The sequence below is a fragment of the Alternaria rosae genome (genome assembly GCF_020736505.1).
Source record: "Alternaria rosae strain MPI-PUGE-AT-0040 chromosome Unknown BKA58scaffold_13, whole genome shotgun sequence".
Taxonomy (NCBI): Eukaryota; Fungi; Ascomycota; class Dothideomycetes; order Pleosporales; family Pleosporaceae; genus Alternaria; species Alternaria rosae.
In genome coordinates, this window is record NW_025763582.1 from 307619 (window position 1) to 332129 (window position 24511).

General features: G+C 53.5%; 8 protein-coding genes across 8 annotated transcripts; 6 read left to right on the forward strand and 2 right to left on the reverse strand.

Moving 5' to 3' along the window:
* Window positions 1–2047: 2047 nt before the first annotated feature.
* BKA58DRAFT_62868 (uncharacterized protein) lies at window positions 2048–3202 on the forward strand. Its single transcript, XM_046175645.1, has one exon. The coding sequence runs from the start codon at window positions 2212–2214 to the stop codon at window positions 3148–3150; it is 939 nt and encodes a 312-aa protein (XP_046020235.1). The 5' UTR covers window positions 2048–2211; the 3' UTR covers window positions 3151–3202.
* A 350-nt stretch (window positions 3203–3552) lies between these two features.
* On the reverse strand, window positions 3553–5059 carry BKA58DRAFT_394494 (uncharacterized protein). The gene is made up of 2 exons (XM_046171203.1): window positions 4584–5059; window positions 3553–4534 (listed from the first exon to the last, which is right to left on the reverse strand). The coding sequence occupies exons 1-2, from the start codon at window positions 4915–4917 to the stop codon at window positions 3966–3968; spliced, it is 903 nt and encodes a 300-aa protein (XP_046020236.1). The 5' UTR covers window positions 4918–5059; the 3' UTR covers window positions 3553–3965.
* An 891-nt stretch (window positions 5060–5950) lies between these two features.
* Window positions 5951–11187, forward strand: BKA58DRAFT_406330 (E1-E2 ATPase-domain-containing protein; the record flags this gene model as incomplete). The annotated part of the gene is made up of 5 exons (XM_046171947.1): window positions 5951–9367; window positions 9951–10072; window positions 10103–10189; window positions 10248–10282; window positions 10337–11187. The coding sequence occupies 5 exons, from the start codon at window positions 5951–5953 to the stop codon at window positions 11185–11187; spliced, it is 4512 nt and encodes a 1503-aa protein (XP_046020237.1).
* A 1100-nt stretch (window positions 11188–12287) lies between these two features.
* On the forward strand, window positions 12288–14132 carry BKA58DRAFT_63019 (platelet-activating factor acetylhydrolase). Its single transcript, XM_046175647.1, has 2 exons — window positions 12288–12789; window positions 12843–14132. The coding sequence occupies exons 1-2, from the start codon at window positions 12506–12508 to the stop codon at window positions 14122–14124; spliced, it is 1566 nt and encodes a 521-aa protein (XP_046020238.1). The 5' UTR covers window positions 12288–12505; the 3' UTR covers window positions 14125–14132.
* Window positions 14133–15405: 1273 nt separating this feature from the next.
* On the forward strand, window positions 15406–17283 carry BKA58DRAFT_325621 (PUA-like domain-containing protein; the record flags this gene model as incomplete). The annotated part of the gene is made up of 2 exons (XM_046168020.1): window positions 15406–15645; window positions 15919–17283. The coding sequence occupies 2 exons, from the start codon at window positions 15406–15408 to the stop codon at window positions 17281–17283; spliced, it is 1605 nt and encodes a 534-aa protein (XP_046020239.1).
* A 553-nt stretch (window positions 17284–17836) lies between these two features.
* On the reverse strand, window positions 17837–20555 carry BKA58DRAFT_394504 (nucleolar complex protein 2; the record flags this gene model as incomplete). Its single annotated transcript, XM_046171204.1, has 3 exons — window positions 19704–20555; window positions 19566–19656; window positions 17837–19519 (listed from the first exon to the last, which is right to left on the reverse strand). Coding segments are annotated over exons 1-3 (2315 nt in total), but the record flags the coding sequence as incomplete, so codon positions are not given.
* Window positions 20556–20726: 171 nt separating this feature from the next.
* Window positions 20727–21539, forward strand: BKA58DRAFT_325770 (vacuolar protein sorting-associated protein 28; the record flags this gene model as incomplete). Its single annotated transcript, XM_046168027.1, has 3 exons — window positions 20727–20810; window positions 20863–21099; window positions 21153–21539. The coding sequence occupies 3 exons, from the start codon at window positions 20727–20729 to the stop codon at window positions 21537–21539; spliced, it is 708 nt and encodes a 235-aa protein (XP_046020241.1).
* Window positions 21540–21696: 157 nt separating this feature from the next.
* On the forward strand, window positions 21697–24507 carry BKA58DRAFT_444733 (uncharacterized protein; the record flags this gene model as incomplete). Its single annotated transcript, XM_046174094.1, has 4 exons — window positions 21697–21712; window positions 21765–22762; window positions 23387–24187; window positions 24256–24507. 4 exons carry the CDS (start codon window positions 21697–21699, stop codon window positions 24505–24507), a joined length of 2067 nt encoding a protein of 688 aa, XP_046020242.1.
* Between the last annotated feature and the right edge of the window lie 4 nt (window positions 24508–24511).

Sequence of the window (24511 nt, forward strand, 5' to 3'; positions counted from 1 at the left end):
AGAAGTAGACATGTCTGTCGGGTAGGTTGGAGGGGCGAAGATGAAGAAAGTCGACAGAGACTAAGAGCTCGAAGTATTGAGATTGTGCTGTAAGGCCAACCGTGCCTTATACTCTGTCATCGTCACACGATGCAACGCGCCATCATTGCGGCGATATCAGCCTTGTGCCAGCTACACCAGTGCCGTCGTCTGATTTGAGCCCCCAGAACATGATGTGGAGGCCAAAGACCACACTGATGGTATCGCAGTGGCATATCTCCGCCCCATTCTCTTGCAAGACCCCCGATGCAGTACGAGTAGCTTCGGATTGTACAAGAATGCATTGAGGTAAGCTGAGCTGGAAGCACAACATAAGCCCCTTCTTCAATTCAGCAGCGACTGGCTTACCGAGACCAACGAAGAGGGTTCCAAAGATTCCTGGAAGGTCCAGAAGGCCTACCAGAGCAGTCAATATATCTAGTTTTAAACTAGCAAAATTGCTACCTCAGACGAATCTTCACTGGTAAGCAGAACACCCCTGCACTGGGATAGGGAAGGGAGGAAGAGGCTGAGAATTCGGCGGATTATAGACGCGAAGGGATCGCAGGCAGCAGTCCGTCACGGGCTCGAATTAGGCGTGTTAGGGGCCCATAGGGCTACAGGCAACTGTTCGTCACGAGTTCAGTTGAAAACCTAGAAACGTTGGGTGTGGTGGATCGAAGGATGGATGGAATGAGGCAGCCACGGCGTACGCGGACTCGATGTGTCAGCAGCAGCCACGTGATTCTAGTGGCTGCCCAATCGGCTCCAAACATAGTCGAGGCGGAACGGCAGGGGCTCGACTCTCGGCATATCATCTCGCCCACAATTCCTCCATGGTACACCCTCAAACAACAAAAAGTAAATACCACGCCGACACCAACCCTGCATGGCAAATGCAGTTTCGTGGCGCACTGGAAGAAAGTCGTCGCCGGCAAGAGCGCGACCACGGAAATGCTAGCAAGTTGCAAAGGCTTGGCCTGCATAGCAAGGGCCAAGTTGGAGTAACCCTGCAGTAGGCATGGCAGTGGAACAGAGAGCTGGACCAGTCGTTCCTCGTACATGCTTCGTCCCGCGGCATCCATGTCGAATACTCGGGCCCGGATAATCGGCGGGCGGGCGGACCTATTGGTCTTTCATGCGCTGGGTTACAACTCACCCGCCGTCGCAGGTGGGATTACACCAGGCATCCTTTGACAGCGAAGAGGCCGGCGATTCTCGTGTGTACCGTCGGCGGGGCTTGACAGGTGTAGCGACGCTTCTGCTTAGCATGTGTGCTGGGTGGCGAGCAGAATGTTCAATAGGGTGGCCGAGGTCAGTCTGGTGAAAGAGCAAAAACTGGGGATCGTCGGTGTGAGCCTTCGCATAGCAAGCGGCCTTCAGGGTCTGGTCCCTGTTGCTACACCTGTGGCCAACTGTGAGGATCCAGAATAATAGTGAGCCATAATCGTGCATGTGCTGGCGGTGAGGGAAGAGAGCCTTGACGCGAGTAGATTTCATGTCTTATACCCGCCTGCTCCCCTTTGATCCCATCTTGTTCGCTCTTCCCCTGCCCCTCGCCGGCCTCGACTTTCAGACTTCTCTAGCTTGTGTTGTGTGGTGACGGCTAGCTGCGCCGTTTTCCCACGTCTTCGCCGTGCCGCATTCTCGTTGCAAAACGCCGTCCACCCTTCCCGACCAATCTCGCAGCAAAAGCCGGGGTCTCCCCTCTGGCCCGCAAGATCTGCAGCATAGCGCAAAAGACATAGGATTCGAGCGATTCCCTCTGTCCATTCAGCGATTTTGCAAATTACCATCCACGGGACTTTCGGAACCTCCACGCGCAAGACAGCAGAGTCAGCTGTCAGGTACCCGGTGTGCACCATTCCGACGAGCGTCTGATAGCTAGTGGGAGAGCTAGGCGGCGTCAGAACGTGGGAACCTTGGAAACAGCGGTCACGCCCGAGGTCAGCACACACACCTGGCCGGCCCCTTAGTAAGGAGGAAGTTAGAGAAGGTGCGGGTGAGGCGGTCACATTCTGCGACAACCCACTTTCCGCCTTGTCCTTTCACACTCGAGCACCCAAACGCGCAATCTGCGAGCGACGGCGACAACTCATCTATCCACGCTTCCCTCTCGCACGGCGGCACACTTCCCCTACCAACAAACTTCGGCTTCTGGCATAGCAAAATCCCAAACACACAACCGCAGCCATGCACCGCAAAAACCCCATCAGCGTGCTCGTCTACAACACGCTCTTCCCCACGCCCTCGCCCACAGACCCTCCCTCCTTCAGCGCGCACCTCTCCAAAAACCTTGTCGGCGAAGTCCGCATCGAAACAGCAAACTTCTACGGCTCGCTCGATACAATCGAAGCGCGGTACCCAGGCCTAAACTACGCCTTCCAACCGCACCGAAAACGACTCGGCCGCTTCCCACACCACAAGCGACTCTTCGACGCATTCGACCGACTAGGCCTGACCGAAGCTGAAATCCAAGGCTTCTGCAGATGGGAAGGCACACTCTGGGCGCGGGAGCGCTACGAGCGAGACGAAGGCGTACGCGTAGTCGACACGACAGGTGTAGACATAGGGGAATGGGTCGACACACGACGAGCCTACTCGTCACGCCACAACAACGGCGCAGGCATCAACGTCAAGACCGACATTGAAGTTGAAATCGAAGAACTAGAACACCACAACCACCTCCTGCACAACCCGCTCACTCGGCAAAACATGCAACCGCCCAATCACCACCACAACGGCGGCGACACAGAAATGCCCGACTCCTCCTCCTCAGCCGAAGACGACGACGACGACGACGACGGCGCGGCTGAAGCGTCCGACTCGGAATCAGACTCCGACTCCACATCCAACGAACTCTCCTCCTCAGTCGGCTTTTCCCTAAACGCGCGGCTCCTCCACGCCGCCGCCCTCCGCGAGTCCTCGGGCGCCCTAAACATACCCATGGACCCAGAATGGGAACAATACCTCAAAGAAGCGTCTGAGCGCGGCGAACTCAACATCGACGCGACGAGGGAGGCGCTGCGGACAATGGCAGGCCAGATCGCGCAGTTGCATCAGAGTACCGTTGAGGCGGAGGGCAGCGAGGCGGTGCCGCAGACGTTTCAGCCGAATGCGGCTCCGGCTTAGGAGTCCGTAGACGCAGAGATACAAATGGAAATGGAAATGGATGCGCACGCTGAGGCGGAAATCCAATGGATGATAGATGAGGGAGTCGAAGCAGCGGTTATTTTTATGTTTCCGGATGTGTTTCTAGCACCACCACGGAGGTCATGATTACGAAGGATACGACGACGAGGATGATCAAGACGAAGAATGGATCGAGGACTGCGGTAGTAGGAAGACCGTCTTTAAGGATGGTACTTGTTGTTGGCTTTGGCCTTTTCTCCTCCTGCACTGCATGGCGTTTCTGCTTCTTTCTTACAAGACAAGGCGTTTGACGGGCATTTCGCGAGATACCCCAGATGTTCTGCTGGGCCTTTGCAGCTTTTGTTGGGGTAATGGTTCTTGTTATCGGATTACATAGATGGGTGGAAGGGTTTTGGATGGATGGGCAACAAGGCATGCACGGCATATAGTCATAATCCATCATGTTCAGATTTTCAAGATGGGTGTTTGTGGTTTGTGGTGTTCTTGTTTCCATTATTGTGCTTCATACTTCCCCGTGTGAGGAGTGATGGTTGCTCCCATCGCTATATGGGGCCATGGAGGGCTTGCTGGTGCTCCTGGCTTTCCCATCAAGTCTCCTTTGTCGTAGTCTTGAATGTATCTATCACAACCAACTCCCGAGGCTGCATTTTTTGTGGAGTCCTGCAGTCCTCAGCGAACCCTCCAGGCTATGACTACATTGATTTCCCAGGCTAGATGGCCCTGAGGAATTGTGAATCACGGTTATGAGGACGTGGCGTGTTGCAGTATATTGAGATACTACACACACCATCCCCTTAACGCCTTCCAGAGCCACCGAAGCTGAACCCTCCAGGACCCCTCTTAGTGCCCCTTGTGGTCCTGCCGCTACTATCCTCATCAATCTCCATAGCGTCATCACCACCCATACCCATCAGATTCCGCTTGCCAGTGTTCTTCTCGTCACCGACCGTCATGACTGCCTCAAAGGCCCGCTCCTTCTTCCGACGCATCTTCTCTCGATCCAACGCCTCCTTCTTGACCTTTGCAACCTGTGCCTCCAGATCTGCTAGAGCAGAATCGCACCGTTGTGACCATGACTGTAGAGTGTTTTGAAGTGCGGGGAGGGATCCTGGTGCGAGGTCGCGCAGTGGCGAGATGGATGTCACGGAGACGAGGGAGTGTGCGGGATCGAGAGTCGCGGTGATCAGGCCGGAGTAGATGGCAGTGGTGATGAGCTCCTCGAGAGCGCGGGTGGTGGGCAGCTCGAGCGCTGTCATGAGATGTTTGTAGGTGAGGGTGGCATGTGAGTGCGAGAGCGGCAGTAATGAAAGTAGCAAGAGCTTCTGGTGTTGCTGTGCTGAGAGTTTGGGGAGATTTGCTTGAGCTTTGCGCTGTCAGTACACAATTTGACGGCTATGGTATGATCAACGCACCCTTGTAATCTTCCCAGGTTCCCCAGGCGAAGATCTCGAGCAAGGTAAGATACGAAGCATACTCTTCTGAACTCCGTAGATTCTGAATGTTCGGTGTCTGTAGGAGTTCGGCGAATACGTATGTGTTGGGCGCGCTGGTGGCTTGTACGATCAAGTCCGATGCTGCTCGTGGAGAAGTCGCGGATTTGCTGAGGGCAAGGAAGGGCTCGAGAGCATTAAGGGCCTTGGTTTGCTCCATGTTGGATTGTTGAATATGCAATAGTTTCTGGAGTGTTAGAAGGTTGGTTTCAATGTAGCTGTCTATCGATAGTGGAAGGCGAGCAGGCAGCTGCATGTGAGGTACGTCTTGGCAATCGCGGTCGGTCGCGACTGCCCCGCGACTCAACCCCACCCGCCTCTACGCTCGGACTTCCATTCATTCAACCGTTCGATTCCACAAAGGGAGTTGAATAGACACCTTTTCTTTTTGCCCTTTGCGCTCAAGCTTGGAATAGATTTGTCAGGTATCACCCCTGGGCCAACAACACAGGCCTTGACTCGTACCCGACACCGCCTGCTCCGCAATCACGAGATCATTCGTCTGCCACACATCATCAATCATAGCGCGCGAACTTAGCAGTTCGTAAGACGAAGTACACCAGGTCCGGTCCCCGTCGTGTTCGGCGACTGACACGGTGCACCCTCAATCCAGGCAAACTGCCATGACACTGGGAATTTGTTCCGTTCGGTCAAGGCGGTAACAGGCCCTGAGGCTCCGCGTGTCTCATCTAAGGATCAGGAAGGGTTTTATGTTCCTTCCTGTTTCACATGCCAAGAAGGAAACACTATTGTCTAATGTCCGTGCCGCATCAAAGAAACCACCAACTCCTAGATACCACAGTTATTATTCTTAATTTTCCTTCTGTCATCCTGCGGACTTGAAGTGTGCCCTGCATCTCACAGCGCTTGTACTCTAAAAGCTCGACCATCAGCTCGTGGCGGCGCCTTAACAATAACGGCCTATCATCCACCTGCGGAGCCGGTCTAGCCTTCTTTCGACGTGCCACGGCGCTGGGCTTTAATCAGCACTGGGTCAGATTGTGGCTGCTGCACTCCGTTCATCAATCGCCATATTAATAACTTCGCCATCTGGCACTACCGGAAGCTGGCCTTCCTTTTTACTCCGGAGTCCGCTGTTCTCGCGCGTTTACCTCACGTTGTCGCCATACCGTCGCGCGATCGCTTTTCGACTTCGCCCCAATCCTCCCGCTTCGTACGAGCCGCCCTCGCCCCAATCTGACCGTTGAATGCTGCATCTGGCTCAGCATCGGCAGTCTAGTTCGCGATCCGTCTGAAGTCAACGGCACCGAAAAGCGCTTCTAGCCATCATGGCTCCTCCTCCGGCGACAGCGCACATGGCGACAACGACGCTCAAAGTCGAGGGCATGACATGCGGCGCGTGTACCTCCGCGATTGAATCGGGCTTCCAGGGCGTGAAGGGAATAGGAAATGTGTCAATAAGCTTGGTGATGGAGCGGGCTGTCATCCAGCATGACCCCGAGGTCATCACTGCGGAAGAGGTTAGGGAGATTATCGACGACAGGGGGTTTGACGCAGAAGTGCTCTCGTCGGATTTACCAATGTCGCACAGCGCAGATGACCACTTTCTGAGCGATTCTGAAGATGAAGAGGAGGAGACGATCGGAAACACCTCGACCACAACGCTTTCCGTTGGAGGAATGACATGCGGAGCGTGTACATCCGCCGTGGAAGGCGCTTTCAAGGACGTGGCTGGGATCAAGTCCTTCAGCATATCACTTCTCTCTGAGCGCGCAGTCATCGAACACGACCCTACGATCATATCTCCGGAAAAGCTCGCTGAAACTATAGAAGACGTTGGCTTTGACGCGCAGGTGCTGGATACCGTGGCCGCGACACCAGCGGCAAAGAAGAGCAGGAGCCGCAAGCAGCAGAAGACAATGACCACGACGGTTGCTGTTGAAGGCATGACCTGTGGCGCATGCACATCAGCCATCGAGAGCGGGTTCAAGGACGTTGAGGGTGTATACCAGTTCAACATCAGTCTACTCGCCAACCGTGCCGTAATCGTGCACGACCCTTACAAGCTCACCGAGGAACAGATAGCAGAGATTATTGAGGACCGCGGCTTTGACGCCCAGGTTCTGTCATCCGTCGATGGTAGCATACAGCAGTCGTCAACATCGAACGCCCCAGTACAACTCAAGATCTATGGACTGCCCAACGCTAGCGCTGCTCAAGAGCTAGAAGGATTACTACGAAAACGATCCGGAATTACCTCAGCGACAGTCAACTTCAACTCTTCAAGAGCCACCATTCAACGAGAGCCTCAAATCGTCGGTCTTCGAGCGATCGTTGAGGCTGTAGAGGCAGCTGGATACAACGCATTAGTCGCTGATTCTGAAGACAACGATGCCCAACTGGAGTCCCTCGCAAAGACCAAAGAAATCCAGGAGTGGAGAAGAGCTGTCATCTTCTCAGCCTGGTTCGCAGTTCCTGTGTTTTTGATAAGCATGTTCATCCCCATGTTCCTGCCATTCCTCAACTTTGGCGGTATTCGTCTGATACCTGGCCTCTATCTCGGCGACGTCATCTGCTTGGTCCTCACTATACCTGTCCAGTTCGGTATCGGAAAACGCTTCTATATATCTGCGTACAAGTCTTTGAGTCACGGTTCTCCCACGATGGACGTTCTGGTAGTACTGGGTACTTCAGCTGCCTTCTTTTTCAGCGTCTTCTCCATGTTGGTCTCACTCTTGGTCTCCCCACACACCAAGCCAACGACACTGTTCGAAACCAGCACCATGTTGTTCACTTTCATCAGCTTAGGCCGCTATCTTGAAAACAGTGCCAAGGGTCAAACGTCCAAGGCCCTTTCCAACCTCATGTCGCTAGCTCCGTCCATGACCACCATTTACGCGGATCCCATCGCTGCGGCTAAAGCTGCTGAAGGTTGGGATGTTGCTGAAGAGAAGTCGGAACGCACCTCGACTGATGGCAATGCTGCTGAAGAAAGGGTCATTCCTACCGAGCTCATCGAGGTTGGCGACGTCGTCATTCTTCGTCCGGGTGACAAGCTTCCGGCTGATGGCACAGTCACACGTGGAGAGTCGTACCTGAACGAGAGTATGGTCACTGGTGAAGCTATGCCAATCCTCAAGAAGAAGGGCGCACCGGTCATGGCTGGTACTGTCAACGGGAACGGACGTCTGGAGTTCATGGTGACCCGAGCCGGCCGTGACACTCAGCTCAGTCAAATTGTTCGCCTTGTCCAAGAAGCGCAAACGAGTCGTGCTCCCATTCAACGCCTTGCCGACATTGCCGCTGGCTACTTTGTCCCTATCATCATCACTCTCGGCCTTGCAACTTTTGTAGGATGGATGGTTCTCAGCCATGTCCTACCTTACCCACCCAAAGTATTCCTTGATCACGCTAGTGGCGGCAAGTTCATGGTCTGCTTCAAGCTTTGTATCGCTGTCATCGTCTTTGCTTGCCCATGCGCGCTCGGTCTTGCGACACCCACTGCTGTTATGGTCGGTACTGGTGTTGGGGCTGAGAATGGCATTCTCGTCAAAGGTGGTGCTGCTCTCGAGACTGCCACAAAGATCAACCATGTTGTTTTCGACAAGACTGGCACGCTCACTGTTGGCAAGATGAGTGTATCTCAGGCGGACATTCAGGGAGGCTGGGGTACTGCTGATAAGAAGAACCTCTGGTGGACACTCATTGGACTTGCGGAAATGGGCTCAGAGCATCCTATTGCCAAGGCTATCGTTCTCTCTGCCAAAGAGCATCTTCGTCTCGGACCCGATGGTAGTCTAGATGGCTCAGTCGGAGACTTTGAAGCTGTCACCGGTAAAGGTATCATCGCAACGGTCGAAGCAGCCCTCTCCCGCGAGCGCACACGCTACAAGGTCCTCATCGGTAACACGGCTTTCCTCACATCCGAAGGTGTCAACGTTCCCGACTTCGTAGAAGAGCCGCTCACACCTGCGGCAAACTCCAGACCTCGAGGTGGACCCCAGAACCGATCCGCTGGTATCACCACGATTCATACCGCCATCGGCAACACCTACACTGGTACTTTGAGCATGTCCGACACCATCAAACCCTCAGCCCGCGCTGCAATTCTTGCCCTTTCTCGTCTGGGCATAACATCTTCGATTGTTACTGGTGATACCTCTGCTTCTGCCCTTGTCGTTGCAGCAGCAGTTGGTATCGATCCCGCAGATGTCCACGCTTCGTCTACCCCGGCCGACAAGAAAGCTATCATCGAAGACCTCCAGTCTCGTGGCCAAGTCATCGGTATGGTCGGTGACGGCATCAACGACTCCCCTGCGCTCGCCTCTGCCGACATTGGTATTGCTCTCTCTACTGGTACAGACGTCGCCATGGAGGCTGCCTCTATCGTCCTCATGACCAACACCGATCTCCTCTCCATCCCGGCCTCCCTTGTCCTCAGCCGTGCCATCTTCTTCCGCATCAAGCTGAACCTGGCATGGGCGTGTATGTACAACTTCATTGGTCTTCCTTTCGCAATGGGCTTCTTCCTACCCTGGGGTCTCTCACTGCATCCCATGGCTGCTGGTGCCGCCATGGCATGCTCATCCGTCAGCGTTGTTATGAGCTCTCTGCATCTCAAGTTCTGGCACAGACCTAGCTGGATGAAGGTCAGCGTCCTTGATCCTGGTGCGCCGATCGATGAGAAGGAAGCGGAGATGGAGAAGCTGGGCCAGAAGGGAGTCTTTTCGACTCTCAAGGATTGGGTCAGTGATACATGGGCCGCGAGGAGGCGGAACAAGGAGGAGACAAGTTATATGCCTTTGAGGGATATGGAGCAGCAGTAATCTTGCGCATGCGTTTTGAGCATAGCAGATGTCGTTAGTATTGGCGAAGCGTTTAGGATACCACCTTTTCTTGGTTCTTTCCCTTGTCCGTATGTCGTTGCATTTCCGTTGTTCCTTTTTGGGAGTCCCTGTATATAGCTCTTGACTCCCGATACTGTTTTTCCAGCCTCGTATGAATCCAATCCGATCTACGCTACAACGACGCCTTCGGCACGTGAAGATCAATTTTGTTAACCCAATGTCATTACTCGTCAAAACAGCAGATATACTGAGAATCGTGATGCGATAGCCCAAGTCCTTACCTGAAGTAGCTTACCGTCGGCAGCTTGCCGTGCGCGTGACGAAGTCGCGAAAGCGCGGCGGGCCAGGGTCCACCAATTGGCGTCACAAAGATAAGGCCAAGATGAACAACACAACACCGCAACCGCTTCCCACTAGATACGCCTATTCGCCCTTGCTCGCTTCGTGGAGCTACCCGGAACACACATGCGACCGTGAATAGCACCGAATTCCACATCCTACATCCGCCCGCAGACACACAAACGAGGCCGGCCGCCGTTCACCATGGGCAGGAATCGAGCCGTGTCGAATGCTTCGACGCGGAGCAGCGAGCCACCGTTACAAGTAGGTATGGACATGATTTGAGCTTGGCAGGATTGTGCTGAGCAAGGAACAGGAGCTGGGGAGCATGTATGATTATTTGGCTAAGGTGGTACTGTTGGGACCCAGCGGCGCTGGCAAGTAAGTCGCGATAAGAGCAAGACATATAATAAACACCGAATAACAAGAACACCTATAGATCCTGCCTCCTCCATCGCTTCGTAAAATCAGAATGTACCCTCTCCTCCCCTCCCCACCGCCATCAACCCCACTAACACCCACCCACAGGGCGCGTCCTCTCCAGCCAAACAATCGGCGTAGAATTCTCCTCCAAAATCGTCCACATCGCCGACCGGCGCCAACGTTCCCCCTCGTCCTCCTCCTCGCGCAAACGCATAAAACTCCAATTATGGGACACAGCAGGCACAGAACGCTTCCGCTCAGTCTCACGGTCCTACTACCGCGGCGCGGCCGGCGCAATCCTCGTATACGACGTGAGTAGCTGGCGCAGCTTTGAGCAATTGAAGACCTTTCTCGATGATGCGAGAGCGTTGGCGGGGCCGGATATCACGATTATCTTAGCGGGGAATAAGGCGGATGTGGAGGATGGGAGTGTGCCTGTGGGGGTAGGTGGTGGTGGAGGAGGGGGAGGGGGGTATGGCAGTTATGCCAGTACACCGAGTTCAGAGTCTGGATTACCACCGCCGACGCCGAGCTCACAGTCAAGTCGGACGCCTAGCCTAAACGCCAATCTGCACGCGAGCTACACCGTCGCGCCTGACGGCCGCGAAGTCCCCGCCGAAACAGCGAGTAGGTGGGCGGGCCAGAATGGTATTCCCGTTGCGGTGGAGGTATCTGCACTCAATGGAGAGAACGTGGAGGAATTGTTTACGAGGCTGGCCCGCATGATTCTTACGAAGATCGAGTTGGGCGAAATCGATCCTGATGATCCGGCTAGTGGGATTCAGTATGGCGATTTGGGCTGGGATGATGGGGGCGGGAGTGTTAGGAGTGGGTTTGGAGATGAGGGGGTTAGGTTGAGGCGGAGAGGGGGAAAGAAGGCTGGGGCGTTGGGGGAATGGGAGGATGTGTTTAGGTTGGGTGGGGGTGGGGGGAGGAGGAGAGGGGGGTGTTGTTGATGTTGGTCTTTTCGGTTTGTATAGTTTGTATATGCGGCATACCCCGGTGTTTTCGTTGTTTGGATATATAGATAGATGGACGATGTAATGTGGATTAGAGGACCTTTGGGCACACATGAACGAGACAAGTTTCCTCAATTCTGACAGCTGCATATAACTACTAATACAACGTGTTTGGGAATTGATTCTCATCAAAATCGTTATAGAGGTACCTGGCGGCATTTGTTGCCCTCTACTTTGCATCGACATTTCACCGTCACAGGGAAACCTAGGCTTCCTCGTCTACCAGGTCTATGTCATGGATCGACGCAACTCATACGCAATATATTTCTTCATTCGATGAGTTATCAATAATCCACATCACTGATGCTGCATCGCGTCCAGTCTACCTCACGATCGCGCGCTACTCGGGAGCTACATGACGATCACATGTTACCCACAATGTCGGAGTTACATCGGGACATTTTTCTCACCACCTGCATCCGTAGTTCTTACCTCCGGGGCAATAGTCGGTCGGGCTCGATGCAAAATCAACGGAATCCCGTACCAAGCTAAACACACATAGTTCCAACCAAACCTTATAATTCTGAGCTGTAAAGTACCGCGGCGAGAAGTTTCGTGGTGTGGCCAGACGCGGCGACGTGAAGCCTAGCGCGATCTTGCCAGGCGCGGATCTCAACGTTCGGCGTGTCGTCATCATGAAAAAGGATAATGCGTGCGCACGCGATCACGCTTCAAGCCACTCCCCACGCCCATCTGAACTCGATCCAGCTCTACACCAACAGCACACATCAATCCAAAGCCCTGCACTCTGAACAATTCCCACAGTATGCCCAACATGCGCTTGCCGACGCGTTGAGGAAACTTCTGGATCCGCCGTAACGCGTCCGAAACCTCGGCATCTCCCTTACTGACACAAATTTACATTTGCCACAGTCATGGATGGCACCGGCGGGCTAAGCACTCGGGGGTCGCGTGCCCTTCCGAGGATGGATGCCCAGTTTCCGGTGCCCTGGCAGTAGCGTGGTGAGCATGGGCTTTTGTGCGTCACTGGCATGTTCTTCAGAGTTCCATGATGGATATATGCGCGGTGTGCAGCTCCGTTTCCGATCGTGATTTTCCTCCTCCACTTTCCTCCTCCGCAGCATTCCTTATGGCCTATTTGATTCTTTTATAGATTTACGATTGAAGATTGGAGATTGTGCAGCTTACGTTCTTGGCAATCAAACTGTCGCTCTCACGCGCTTTTAGATCTCTTACTCGCGCTCTTCCTTCGCGACTTCCGGTCGGAACAGCGAACCCGCTTTCGATTGCTGATATGTCGTGGCTCCATCGGTTGAATCCTACGCCGGGCTTCCCACCGCATACGGGACCGTACAAAGTCGGCTCTGTGGATGTAGAAATACCCACGAGCGACCTGGACAGCCCGAGTGCGGATGCGCCTCCTGCGGATCTGCCAACTGTCGCTTTTCGCATCTTCTACCCGTGTAAACAGGACAGCAATGAGAAGGCTGTGAGATGGATACCTAGCCCGCAGAGGGAATATATTAGTGCTTATGCGAGGTTTCTGGGGGCGAACAGCGCGTTTGCGAGTGTTTTCTCGTAAGTACCGTGAGATGGGATTCTGGCTGAGCACGATGCTGACAGTTGTCTAGATTAATGCCACAACTACTGTATTACATTTCTATGCCCGTACACCAAAATGCCGAGCTCCTCGCACCCCCACCCAAGTCCGATCGATGGCCCGTCATGATGTTTTCCCACGGTTTGGGAGGGACACGGAACGCCTATTCGCACATCTGCGGCTCACTTGCAAGTCACGGAATCGTAGTAGTGGCAGCAGACCACCGCGATGGCAGTTCGCCTCTCGCCATCCACCACACACCGGAAGAGAAGCAGAAGACGAAGCGAGTCGACTACAGATCGATCGCTCACAAGGCGAGCACAGAAGTATACGAAGCCAGGGACGAGCAATTAAAGATACGGCTATGGGAGTTAGGCATGGCCCACGACGCTCTATTGAAGATCGACGAAGGACGTAAACTCAAGAACGTAGCCCAAGACCAACCCAAGGGAAGAAACATGCTCAGCATGTTCTCCAACATCCTCAACATCCACGAACCCGGCTCCATGAGCTACGCAGGCCACTCCTTCGGCGCCTGCACAATGGTTCAATTCGTAAAATCCGTTTACCACCGCTCTTCAACCCCAGCCGCAGGCTACAACCCTCTCTACACCCCTTCCGAAGACTCCAGCCTAGTCCAACAAATAACACCACAGAACTCCGTCACCCTCCTCGATCTCTGGACGCTTCCCATCCAGAGCCCCGCTACAAACTGGCTACGCTCTAAACCCATGCCCTGCTACGATTCCCCCTCTGGCGGCAAGAATCTGCTAGCCATCGCCTCTGAAGGCTTCTACAAATGGTCCTCCAACTTCCGCGAAACGAAATCCATCTTAGCTCCTCCCTCATCCTCACAGTCGAAATACAACAACCAACCCGGCCCCCACATCTTCTACCCCATTGCCTCGGCGCATCTCTCGCAATCCGATTTTGGCGTCTTGTTCCCCTGGGTTACAACCAAAGTCTTTGGCGCGAAAGAACCTGAGCGTGTGTTGAGGCTGAATACACGCGCGGTGTTGCAGATGCTGAGAGAGAATGGAGTCAGGGTTGCGAATACGAGTGCGGAGGATTTGGAATTGGATGTGGAGGCTGGGCCGGCGAAGGGCTGGAACTTGGTCAATGACACTACTATCCTGAGTCGTACGAAGGACAGTGTGCGGGGATGGGTCAATATTTCGGTGGATGGGGAAGAGGACAGGGTAGAGGAGAAGGTGATGAGCCCGTTGGAGAAGGTTGGAAGTGCTGGGAAGGGACCGGGGGATGCTATGGTTGAGGGGGAGGCGCTTGGGCAGGTTGTTGAGGGGAAGGCATGAGTTGTTGATGGACGTGTCAATGATTGGAATTATGAATGAAGGGATGGCGTTTGGCATAGCGTTGTTTTTTTTCGTTTTGGAGTAGACATACCCGGGTATATAGAGATGAGTTTGTGAATGATGATACTGTATTCAAATGGTCTACTTCCCAACGGTATGCGTGGTTGAAGACAGAACCTGATAACTCAGCAGAGACCGCAACATAACACTACAATATATCGTAAAAGCGTTGCATGTAGTGATTTGGTTGGAAGTCGTCGCCAGTCAAGCACGCAGAGATCATTGCAACACCTTGCACCCGAGGTTCCTGTGTTTGCTATGTGGTACGCCGCATGCGACAACCTTGAGTGAGCTCGTTCTGAAAGACGAGCACGGCCGCCAGTACCGTGATTGGAAGGCAACAGAAGCTGTGTCTTAGCTATGAACTCGGCAAAATATTTAGGTAAGAAGAGTATTAAGATGTGTCGGCATAACTGCAGTTTCCAGGCTTGCGTCAAACCTCGGAATACTTTGTCCTGTACTACTTGAGCTTCTCGTCATGTAGAGGTCAATATTGTAAGGTTATCTAGACTACTGTGACTCATTCCTTATATGTGCATTGCGCTGCCTCTAGACACATAATACTGTGACTCTAACATGCACTAGTTGTATACAATAAGGACTGAAATTCTTCAAGAAATACCTGTTCAAGGTAAGCTCATCGCTTTCATCCCTCGTATATGCATGCTATAGGCATTAGCGACTCTATGCGCATTATCTTGTGACTGTTGTCCAATGTAAATTCAAAGAAATACATACACCCATGTTGAACGAGATAACGCGTGGGCCAATCAAGGCGCTGCGACAATGCGAGACTAGCGCGGCATCCGCGACATCGAGCACTTGCAGTCAACCATGAGATACTATATAAACCTCACCCATTCCTCCCATTCATCTTCAGCATCAACCCGACTCCTGATGCCAATTACATAGTTTTAATTATTACGGTTGCAGCTGTCCCACGGACATATCGCAGCTTCTAGTAGGGTCTAGTAAACGCCTCACAATCACCGGCACGCGTGCTTCCACGAGGCCGCAGCAAATTAGCACCGGAGGTCTATTACACTCCACGTTATCTACCAGTACCTTAGTATTCATATTCACTGCTCCTCTTTTGTACCCCGCACTGCTGTTGTTGCAGCCTAGAGGTAGCGTGGTACGTACATGGCAAACGCCCATCGCGCCTGATACTGTGAACAAACACACCACCACCCCACCTCGCACAATATCAACTGCAACATCATGGCAGCGACCAAAAACGAAGTCGCCAAATCCTCAGCATGGCTGCTGGAGAAAGCCCAGAATGCTGCGAATGCGTCTGGCACTGGACCAGAAGCCGTCGCGAAGATCCTACAAAAAGCGAAGGAGCAGAAGGAAGCGAACAATGAGGAGCATCAGAAGAGGATGGGCCTTCTGAGCAAGAAGATGACGGATCTGCGAGCAAAGCACGAGATGAACCCGTTCAAGAACGCAGAGCAGCCCGTTGCGGCGGACACCATTGCGGTCACGCCCAAGGCCATCAAGCCGGCACAACAGGGTAAAAAGCGTAAGCTTCCAACATCTCCCGGTACGAAGCCTGTCGATCCGCCCGCTAAGAAAGCGAAGGTCCAAGACAATCTCCAGCCTCGAGTTCAAGACAAGCCCAAGGCGAAGGAGGCCGTCTCCCAGAAGCCAAAAGAAGACATGTCTAAGAAAGGAAAAGAAGACGCTCAAGAGCCGAGCAAGTCAAGGTTTCAAGTCCAGGTTCCGAAGAAGCCGCTACAGAAAGCTGACAAGCCTAAAAAGCTAAAAGTAAATACGAAGGAGCTGGGCAAGGCGCAGGCTAAGTCTTCGACTCCGACCCCGATCCAGAAGAAGCCACAGGAGAAAGACTCTGAAAATCGATCTAATCCTTCATCTCTTCCATGCAAGATGAGGAAGCAGAGGGAGCCTTTGAAAGACGAGCAGAAGCAACCTCCTAAGGACGAGCCGAAGAGTGCGACGTTTGCAGAATCATCGACTGCAGACGCTTCACGAGAGCGGACGGCTGCTACCACTTCAAGGGCTGCAACGTCAGCAACGTCAACCAACGCATCAGACTCAGAAATTGTGCCATTTAACGACCTCTTCATCTCAGACGATCCAGACGACAAATTCCCCATCGCAAAATCGCTGCCATCCTGGTACGCATCCATCCATGTCAAAGACCCCAGAATGGAAGCCATGACCAAAAAGCGGCCCCTCGCACTCGTAACCCTCCAAGCCCTCAAAGCCGCCCTAGGCGATTGCGAAAAGCCCAACAAATCTCCTGCCGAACTCGAAATCCTCTACGACAAGATCCGCGACCTTATCCACAAAGCCGAAATCGACATCCAAGTCTCTCAAGTGCTACTCCGCAAAGCCATGACTCTAAGCCCAGACTACGGTCTCCCGCGCATCTTCAAACCAGGCACGAATTTCCCATGGGATTTGAAGGCGGATGCTTATCGACTGTATAAGCGCTGGTACAAGTGCGATCTTAATCAAGATATACTGCGGGGTATCGTACCGCATAAGGGGGATAACAGGACGAGTGACCGGCTGGATGATACGTACCGGGCTCAGTTTCCCACGACTCCGAAATATTATGGCGAGGGGGAGTTGGTGCTGGGTCAGTGGTGGCCCACGCAACTTTGTACCGTGCGCGATGGCGCTCATGGGTCCGCTCAGGGAGGTATCTACGGCGAGCGCGATAAAGGTGCTTATTCCATTGTGCTCTCAGGCGGAAACCCGTATCACGATGTCGACAACGGCGGCACTATCGAATACTCTGGCACCGAAGGACGCAATTCGATACCTACAGAGAATACCCTGCACCTACTTAAATCCGCGGAACTGGTCAACCCCATTCGCGTCATTCGATCGGCGCAGCTGAATAAAAAGAATCCTTTCCGACCGGAATTGGGACTGAGGTACGATGGCTTGTATATAGTGAGGGGGTATACACTGGTGGATAGGGAGAAGGCTATGTATAGGTTCAGGCTAGAGAGGTGTGAGGGGCAGGAGGGGATTAGGTGGCAGGGGAAGGGGAGGAGACCGACGGAGTATGAGTGTAGGGAGTTTAGGCGGTTGAAGGATAAGGGTGTTGGTGTTAGTTGGTAGGACGTCGGATGGGTGGAAGGCAGCACGGCTGGAAGGTTGTGGCTTGTTGTGCTGTGATACCTTCATGACGGGATCTGGGTTGTTATGGAGTGTGTCTCACGGTTGTTCTGTCCTTGTGGCAGATGCAAAACTCGTTTGGGTTGATGGGTGGTATGGCGGCGGCGGCGGCGGTGGTGGTGGCGGATATACCGTTGCCTTATTTCTCTTCATTTCCTATGTCTCCCACTTCAGGCATTCATCATGATACCCATTGTTCACTCTTCCAAAGAGAGGTGAGCAAAACAGACGCGTCTGTTGCACAGCGACAACACATGTAGTTTCCTTGTGGAGTATATCAAAACACGAAGTTTCCGTATCAACTCTAGTCTATGTAATCGCGCATACGTAGCAAAGCAACGCAAAAGCTTGACATATTCTAGACTACCTTAAATGGCATGACTCGTCTCTTGCCAGTATGGAGGAGCTCGTTGCCTTCGTGTTGTACATCGGCTATACTGCAGTCTGAAGGCATACAGCATGTATTTATCCTGGTAAAAGTACAGAACGTAGCACTGTAGACATCCAGAGTGCCGTATCAGCTCGCTGAGAAACGAATTAATCTTTGTATTGAAGTCGTCATCACTCGCATGAACAGAACAAGGAAGGATGTTTAGGGAAACATGCCGCGTTACATTGCATGGCCGTATCCCAATCACAGACGGCGTGTATATCTCTCCTGCAGACATACACATATCCGTATCTGCGCTACCTAACACCAGATATACCCAGTACAATACAACGATAGAAACCACATTCCACCATCTACTCATCATCACTCTCCTCGTCATCATCCTCCATCTCCAAATCCTCATCACTCAATCCATCAAGCTCAACCTCCTCTTCCTCTTCCTCATCATCATCATCAGCCGCAAACTCCTCTCCACCCCTCTTCTCATACTTCTCACCCTCCTTCCTCTTCCTATCCTCCGTCTTTCTTGCCTCCTCGAGCAATTTCGCCTTCTGCTCTCTGCTCTTGCGCTGGCCCGCCACATAGGCACCCAGCGGACTCTTATCCCACTCTACATCCTTGAGGAAGCCTTCCACACCGGCGCGGTTGTTCGGTGCGAACTCAACCTTATTCCTCTTCTCTTCGACCCAACGGGAATTGGCCTCTAGTTTCTGGACGAGCAGTGCGATGAGCGAGGACACCTTTGTGTTCTTATTTCCGCTGCTCTTCTTCGTCATGGCTTTGACCCAGCGCTTTAGCATGACAATCACCGGGAGGGCGAGTTCAGGGAACGCGATGTTTTTCGTCCAGAGGATGAAGAATTCGGAGAGGAGTTCTGCGACTTGCTCGCCGACGCCGTCTTGGTAGATGCGTGTGCGTAGGAAGGCTTTGGTCGCGCGGATGCTGATGCTGAAGTCGAGGGCTTTGAGGGTGCTGGGCTTGGGGGGCTTCTTCATCTCGGCGGAGTTGAGGACCTCGACGAGGGCGGGCGCGAGCGGGATGTAGGTGGATGTTGCTTGGGCGATGCGCAGAAGCGAGCGGATGAGTTGGAATCGTAGGGGGAAGTATTGCGATGTTGGGATTAGGCGCATGGCTCCGAGCGTGACTTGGACGACGGGGTAGATGAGGGGGCGGAGTGGTGAGGGTTTGCCGGACTCTGCTTCGCGGAGGGACTCGCAGTGCATTGAGATGACTCGCGACCAGAAGTCTAGCGAGTGGATGTACTGCCAGTTGTAGACTGTCTTGTACGAGTCTTTTGTCTTGTTGGTGATGCTTGTGCGCAGATGTATGGCGAGCTGGCGGATGAAGCCGAAGCCTGTGGTGTAGCCAACAGTGGGATCGATGCCCCAGAGCTCGGCTGCGGTGTTCTTCATCAGGTTGATACCCTGAATAGTGTGGATTGTGGTATTCCTCGCGCTCTTGACGAGACCCTGGTATACCTGCTTCAAGACAGCCTCGCGGATGCTTGGGTCCGCAATGACTACCAGTCGTCGCAGAACCAAGAAAGCTGACACTCTTGTTCCGTCATTGTTGGCACTATCGGCCCAGACTGATGCGACGGAGCGCACAACCTCACGGACGACCTTCTTAAAGGACAGAATGTATGGAAGCATGTGGGAGAGCGAATCTAGTGTCATCTGGAGCGTCTTCGCATCGGAGAGGTTCTCAAGGAGGTGATGTATGGAGACGGTATGCGACTTGAGGAGGGGCGTGAGTGTGCGGAACTTCTTCGAGTCGGTAGCAACGCGACTGAGATTGTTAGCGAGGATCCTGAAGAAGTAGGGTGATTACTCACATCCTGCCTCCAGCGCTCTCCTTGACGGGCAAGTGATGTTGGAGGACCTTTGGTACTAGGTGAAGAGTGGTTACTTGAACTTGGTGGTACACTACATGCTGTTAGTCTTGATATCGTAGTAGAAGTTGATCGGCATACCATCTGGGTCGGTTATGGAGTACTTGTATGATTTAGTAGCCTCCGAGTCGTTCATGTGTGATGCAGCGCGGAAGGCCAGAACGACTTCCTTCATGGCGCGCAGGGACTGTTTGGACTCCATAGCAGCCTTCCATTTTTGGATTGTCTTCAAGCCAAGCTCATTGCCCGAGTCTTCCTCGTCGTCAAATGCGCTTTCTTGCGCTTTCTGGGCCTTCTGCTTCTTCCTCGGTGTGGCCTCGTCTTCACTGGCGGATAGAGCATCAATCTCTGCAAGGTCGGCGTCTTCGGCAAAGTCCAGTAGCTCGGCATCGTTCTCCTTGAGGTACTTGTAGAACTCGGGGTCCTTCTCCGCCAGTCCTTCGAGCTGCGCCTTGTGTGTGTCTGCGTCGTCGCCAGAGTCGCTTTCGGAGCCGGATTCGTCGGTGCCGTCGGGCGCATCTTCCATGTCCTCATCTGAGCCTTCCGAGGCATCCTCTGCGACTGGTGTGCGTTTGCGCTTGCCGGTCTTGGGCTTGGTCTTCTTCTTGCTCATCTCGGGGATCTGGAAACCGCCTTGGAAGAACTGGTCCATGGACATTTCGCCCAGGTTGTCGTCCTTTGCGCCATTCGTTTTGGGCTTCTTGGCCGCTTCCTCCTCTAGGTCGTCGGCTTTGGCATTGTCCCTAGCCTTGCGCTCCTTCTTCTTGGTGTCCATCTGCTTCCGCTGCTTGACTTTGGCGACATCCTTGCGGCGCTTGATGACGTCGCCGAGCTTGTCCTTCTGGAACTTCTTGGTCGCCTTGGAGACGGGCATGTCGGCGGTATTTGGCGTGTCCTCGTAGGCGAGAGGGTGTTGTTGACCGGGCGTGCAGCTGGCGGTTGAAAAACTTGGGCCTCGAAAAAGTTCCAGCGCTAAGGACCCTGCAATGGATCCCTAGCGCCTTCCCCACGCGATGGATGAGCTGCGGCGCATCGATAACACCACCTGGGCACCACGCAACCAGAGCTTGCCTTTGCACGAGAAAAGCTGATTCATCACCTATAATGTCCTACGGCAGGCAGCTGGCCTACGCGCCGACACCTTACATTCCGCGCTCCAATCTCTCGGCGACCATCAACCTTGATGAGGTATGACGCGCCTCAGTCCCACTCCGCATGCGCATCCTCACTGTTTACCCAGGAAGTCAAGCTCTCTACGACCAATGCCGAGCGCGACTTGAACGACTCGCTTGCCGAAATATACAGCATCATCATCACGCTCGACGCCATAGAAAAGGCCTACCTGAAAGACTCCATTGCCGAAGCCGACTACACCGAGACATGCAACCGCTTGATGAAGCAGTACAAATCCAATCTTGCCAATGAGACTGTCGCGCGAGCATTCGGTGATCTAGACCAGTTTGCAAAGGAATGGCATGTATGTCATAGCAAGTCATGAGCTTCGCCAGTACTAGGCTAACACGACTCCAGATGGAATGCCCGCGCGCTATCGAACGACTACGCGTTGGCATACCGGCTACCATCGAACAGGGACCTTCACGACCAGCTCAGTCAGGCGACTTTGCTGACGCCACGCTTGTCGTCAACGCGACCGAGACCTTCATCACTCTGCTCGACGCCATCAAGATTGGGCTGGTGGAGAAGGACACCCTACACCCTCTCCTTGTTGAGATCATCCAGGCTGTCAACAAGGTCACAGATGTCGAATTCGAGAACAAAGGCAAGATTGTGCAGTGGCTGATTACTCTGAACCAAATGCGGGCCGCCGAGAAGCTCAGCGACGAGCAGTCACGCGAGTTCCAATTCGACATGGACCAAGCATACTATGGCTTCAAGACGACTCTGAAGAAGGCTTGAGACCGGCATATAGGCAGCGTTGGAATATCACACATGTCTGCTCGTGGTACCTGCATCCTAGCCCCGCGATGGCTAGCTCGGGCCCACGCTGGACTTGGTGAGTACTGCACCCCACCGACCAACAATTTTCCCGCGCATTCGCCATAGTCGCTTCAAAATGTCCATGTTAGATGGTATACACCTGCGCCTTGCATTTACATGTCTTGGTGCTAAATTCATCTGTAGTCCTTGACCTGCCGCAACTTTACACCAAGCCCTCCGCTGAGGCCCTCCTCGAAGCCCTCGCACTCCTCACCACCGCTCCGCCTTCGTGGGAACACAAGAGTACAAGTCACACAGATCGTGATGGGAAGGCGGTGGCAGAAGCGCACGAGCCCGCAGTTCAGGTCAATCCGGAGGGTGTTACACGGTACCTCACTACCATCATAAGCAGCGGGTTACAATGGATTGAAGACGACGAGGTCAAAGAGCGCATATGGGACCAAACCAGCGCCCGACTCAGCGAGCGATCCGGACGATCTGCCATGAGCACCATGTCGCGCAATTTCCAGATTCCCACCTCTTCCGACTCGTTCGAGCTTAAGATTCACGAGCCTGCCATGACAGGCGACGACCTGGGCCTCAAGACTTGGGCTGCTTCATATATGCTCGCTAAGCGCCTCAGAACCTTCGATCTCGTCTCTTCGGACACACAAAATCGGATACAAGTTCTTGAGCTTGGATCGGGTACAGGCCTAGTTGGACTGGCGATGGCAGGCTTGGGCGCAGACGTTGTTCTGACAGATCTGCCCAGCATTTGCCCGAACCTGGCCTACAATGCGCAACAGAATCGGGAGGCCGTCAGTCTCAATGGCGGGACAGTCCGCACAGCAATGCTTGACTGGACAAACCCCACCTCCTGTGAGCCACTGCCAGACGACAACAGTACTGGCGATGACGCGCCCATTTCTGCCAAATTTCCCTTGATTCTTGCTGCAGATTCGCTCTATTCTCCAGACCACCCGCGCATGTTGGTGGATACTATCGGCTTTTGGCTGTCCTCAGACGACAATGCTACAGTGATAATCGAGTTTCCATACCGAGACGCCTACTTGCCTGAAATCAAGGACTTTCGCCGCCGGATGCTCGAGCTTGGGCTACAGGTAATGGATGAAGGAGAAGAGAAAGGACGCGACGACTGGGGCCCGTCCGAGGCGAGCGAAGATCAAGACGATGATGCACTCGTGACTTGCTGGTGGTCATGTTGGAAAAGGCAAAATTCAAAGGCCAGCTGAGATATTCCACCAAGATTGCCGCACATTACCCTCTCAAAAGACCCGGCGAGCTTACACTAAGGCGAAACGGCAAGGTGTCCCACGAACCGGAACATGCGCAATTTGGTTTGGTCATTCGCATAGCCGCGGCGCTCCATAGCGACCTCGGAGCAACGCCGAGATACCCACTCCAGCTTTCCAAGAACAGTGATGCAAGCGCCGGATAATTATTACGGATAATTTGACAGCTTCCAGACTCCCGCCTGCAATGGAGGGGCATTTCCTAACCCAGGCGGGATAGCTTGCCGCGAGGCTACTAGGATCCACCGTTCTATCGTCATTAGCATTTCACCTGCGCGTGAGTTTTGAGGACGTGTTCTTACTTATCTCTTCCCAAATAATCGATCATATAACTATTGCGACTGAACTTGCAATTCTCACAATATATCACGATGGCGACACAAACAGCAACCCAGAAGGTATAGCTTGACTGCCCCGCCATGCCCCTTCAAACATGATGCGATACCTTTACAACACCACCATGAATAATCTTTGCGCTTCAACTATATCCACAAACAACTAACACAACCCCAGAACCCCTCCTTCATCCTTAAAGCCAAAAACGAAGTCATCTACGAAGACCGTCCCATCCCCGAACTCCCCTCCCCATACGATGTCCTTGTCCGCCCACGATGGACCGGCATCTGCGGTTCAGACGTACACTACTGGGTCGAAGGACGAATCGGACACTTCATCGTCGAGAAGCCCATGGTGCTCGGCCACGAATCCGCAGGCATCGTCCACAAAGTCGGCGACAAAGTGAAGAGCCTCAAAGTGGGCGATGAAGTCGCCATGGAACCTGGTGTGCCCTGCCGTCGCTGCGTACGCTGCAAAGATGGAAAGTACAATCTTTGTCCTGACATGGCGTTTGCGGCTACACCGCCGTATGATGGGACGCTTGCGAGGTATTACACTCTACCGGAGGATTACTGCTATAAATTGCCTGAAAATATGAGCATGGAGGAAGGTGCGCTTATTGAGCCCACTGCTGTCGCCGTACACATCACGCGGCAAGCATCCATCAAGCCCGGCGACTCTGTTGTCGTGTTTGGTGCCGGGCCTGTCGGTCTGCTGTGCTGCGCCGTCGCGAAGGCCTACGGCGCGAAAAAGATCGTCACAGTCGATATCAACGATGAGAGGCTCAACTTTGCGCTCAAGTACGCGGCAAACGCTAGCTTCAAGAGCGCAAGAGTGAGTGCGCAGGAGAACGCCGAGAACCTGATTAAAGAATGTGAGCTCGGTATGGGTGCGGATGTTATCATCGATGCGAGTGGTGCCGAGCCGTGTATTCAGACTGCTATCCATGCTTTGAGAATGGGCGGTACCTACGTCCAGGTAAGTTATCATGCCCTTCATTACCCACCATATACCCCATATCTTCACCATACTGATACTTGACAAAGGGCGGCATGGGCAAACCCGACATCAACTTCCCCATCATGGCCATGTGCACCAAGGAGCTCAACGTCAAGGGTTCTTTCCGCTACGGCTCCGGCGACTACCAGACTGCTATTGATCTCGTTGCTGGCGGCAGGATCAGTGTCAAGGAGCTCATCACAGGAAAGGTCAAGTTTGATGAGGCAGAGAAGGCGTTTGCGGATGTCAAGGGCGGGAAGGGGATTAAGATTTTGATTGAGGGGCCGGAGGGGCAGTAGACGG

What these genes read in the sequence shown, in the direction of transcription:
- BKA58DRAFT_62868 (XM_046175645.1), top strand. Translation starts at nt 2,212, where the DNA reads ATGCACCGCAAAAACCCCATCAGCGTGCTCGTCTACAACACGCTCTTC.
- BKA58DRAFT_394494 (XM_046171203.1), bottom strand. Translation starts at nt 4,917, where the DNA reads ATGCAGCTGCCTGCTCGCCTTCCACTATCGATAGACAGCTACATTGAA. An exon ending in AACCTGGGAAGATTACAAGG is followed by an intron (nt 4,535 to 4,583) that starts GTGCGTTGATCA and finishes GACAGCGCAAAG; the next exon opens with CTCAAGCAAATCTCCCCAAA.
- BKA58DRAFT_63019 (XM_046175647.1), top strand. Translation starts at nt 12,506, where the DNA reads ATGTCGTGGCTCCATCGGTTGAATCCTACGCCGGGCTTCCCACCGCAT. An exon ending in GCGTTTGCGAGTGTTTTCTC is followed by an intron (nt 12,790 to 12,842) that starts GTAAGTACCGTG and finishes ACAGTTGTCTAG; the next exon opens with ATTAATGCCACAACTACTGT.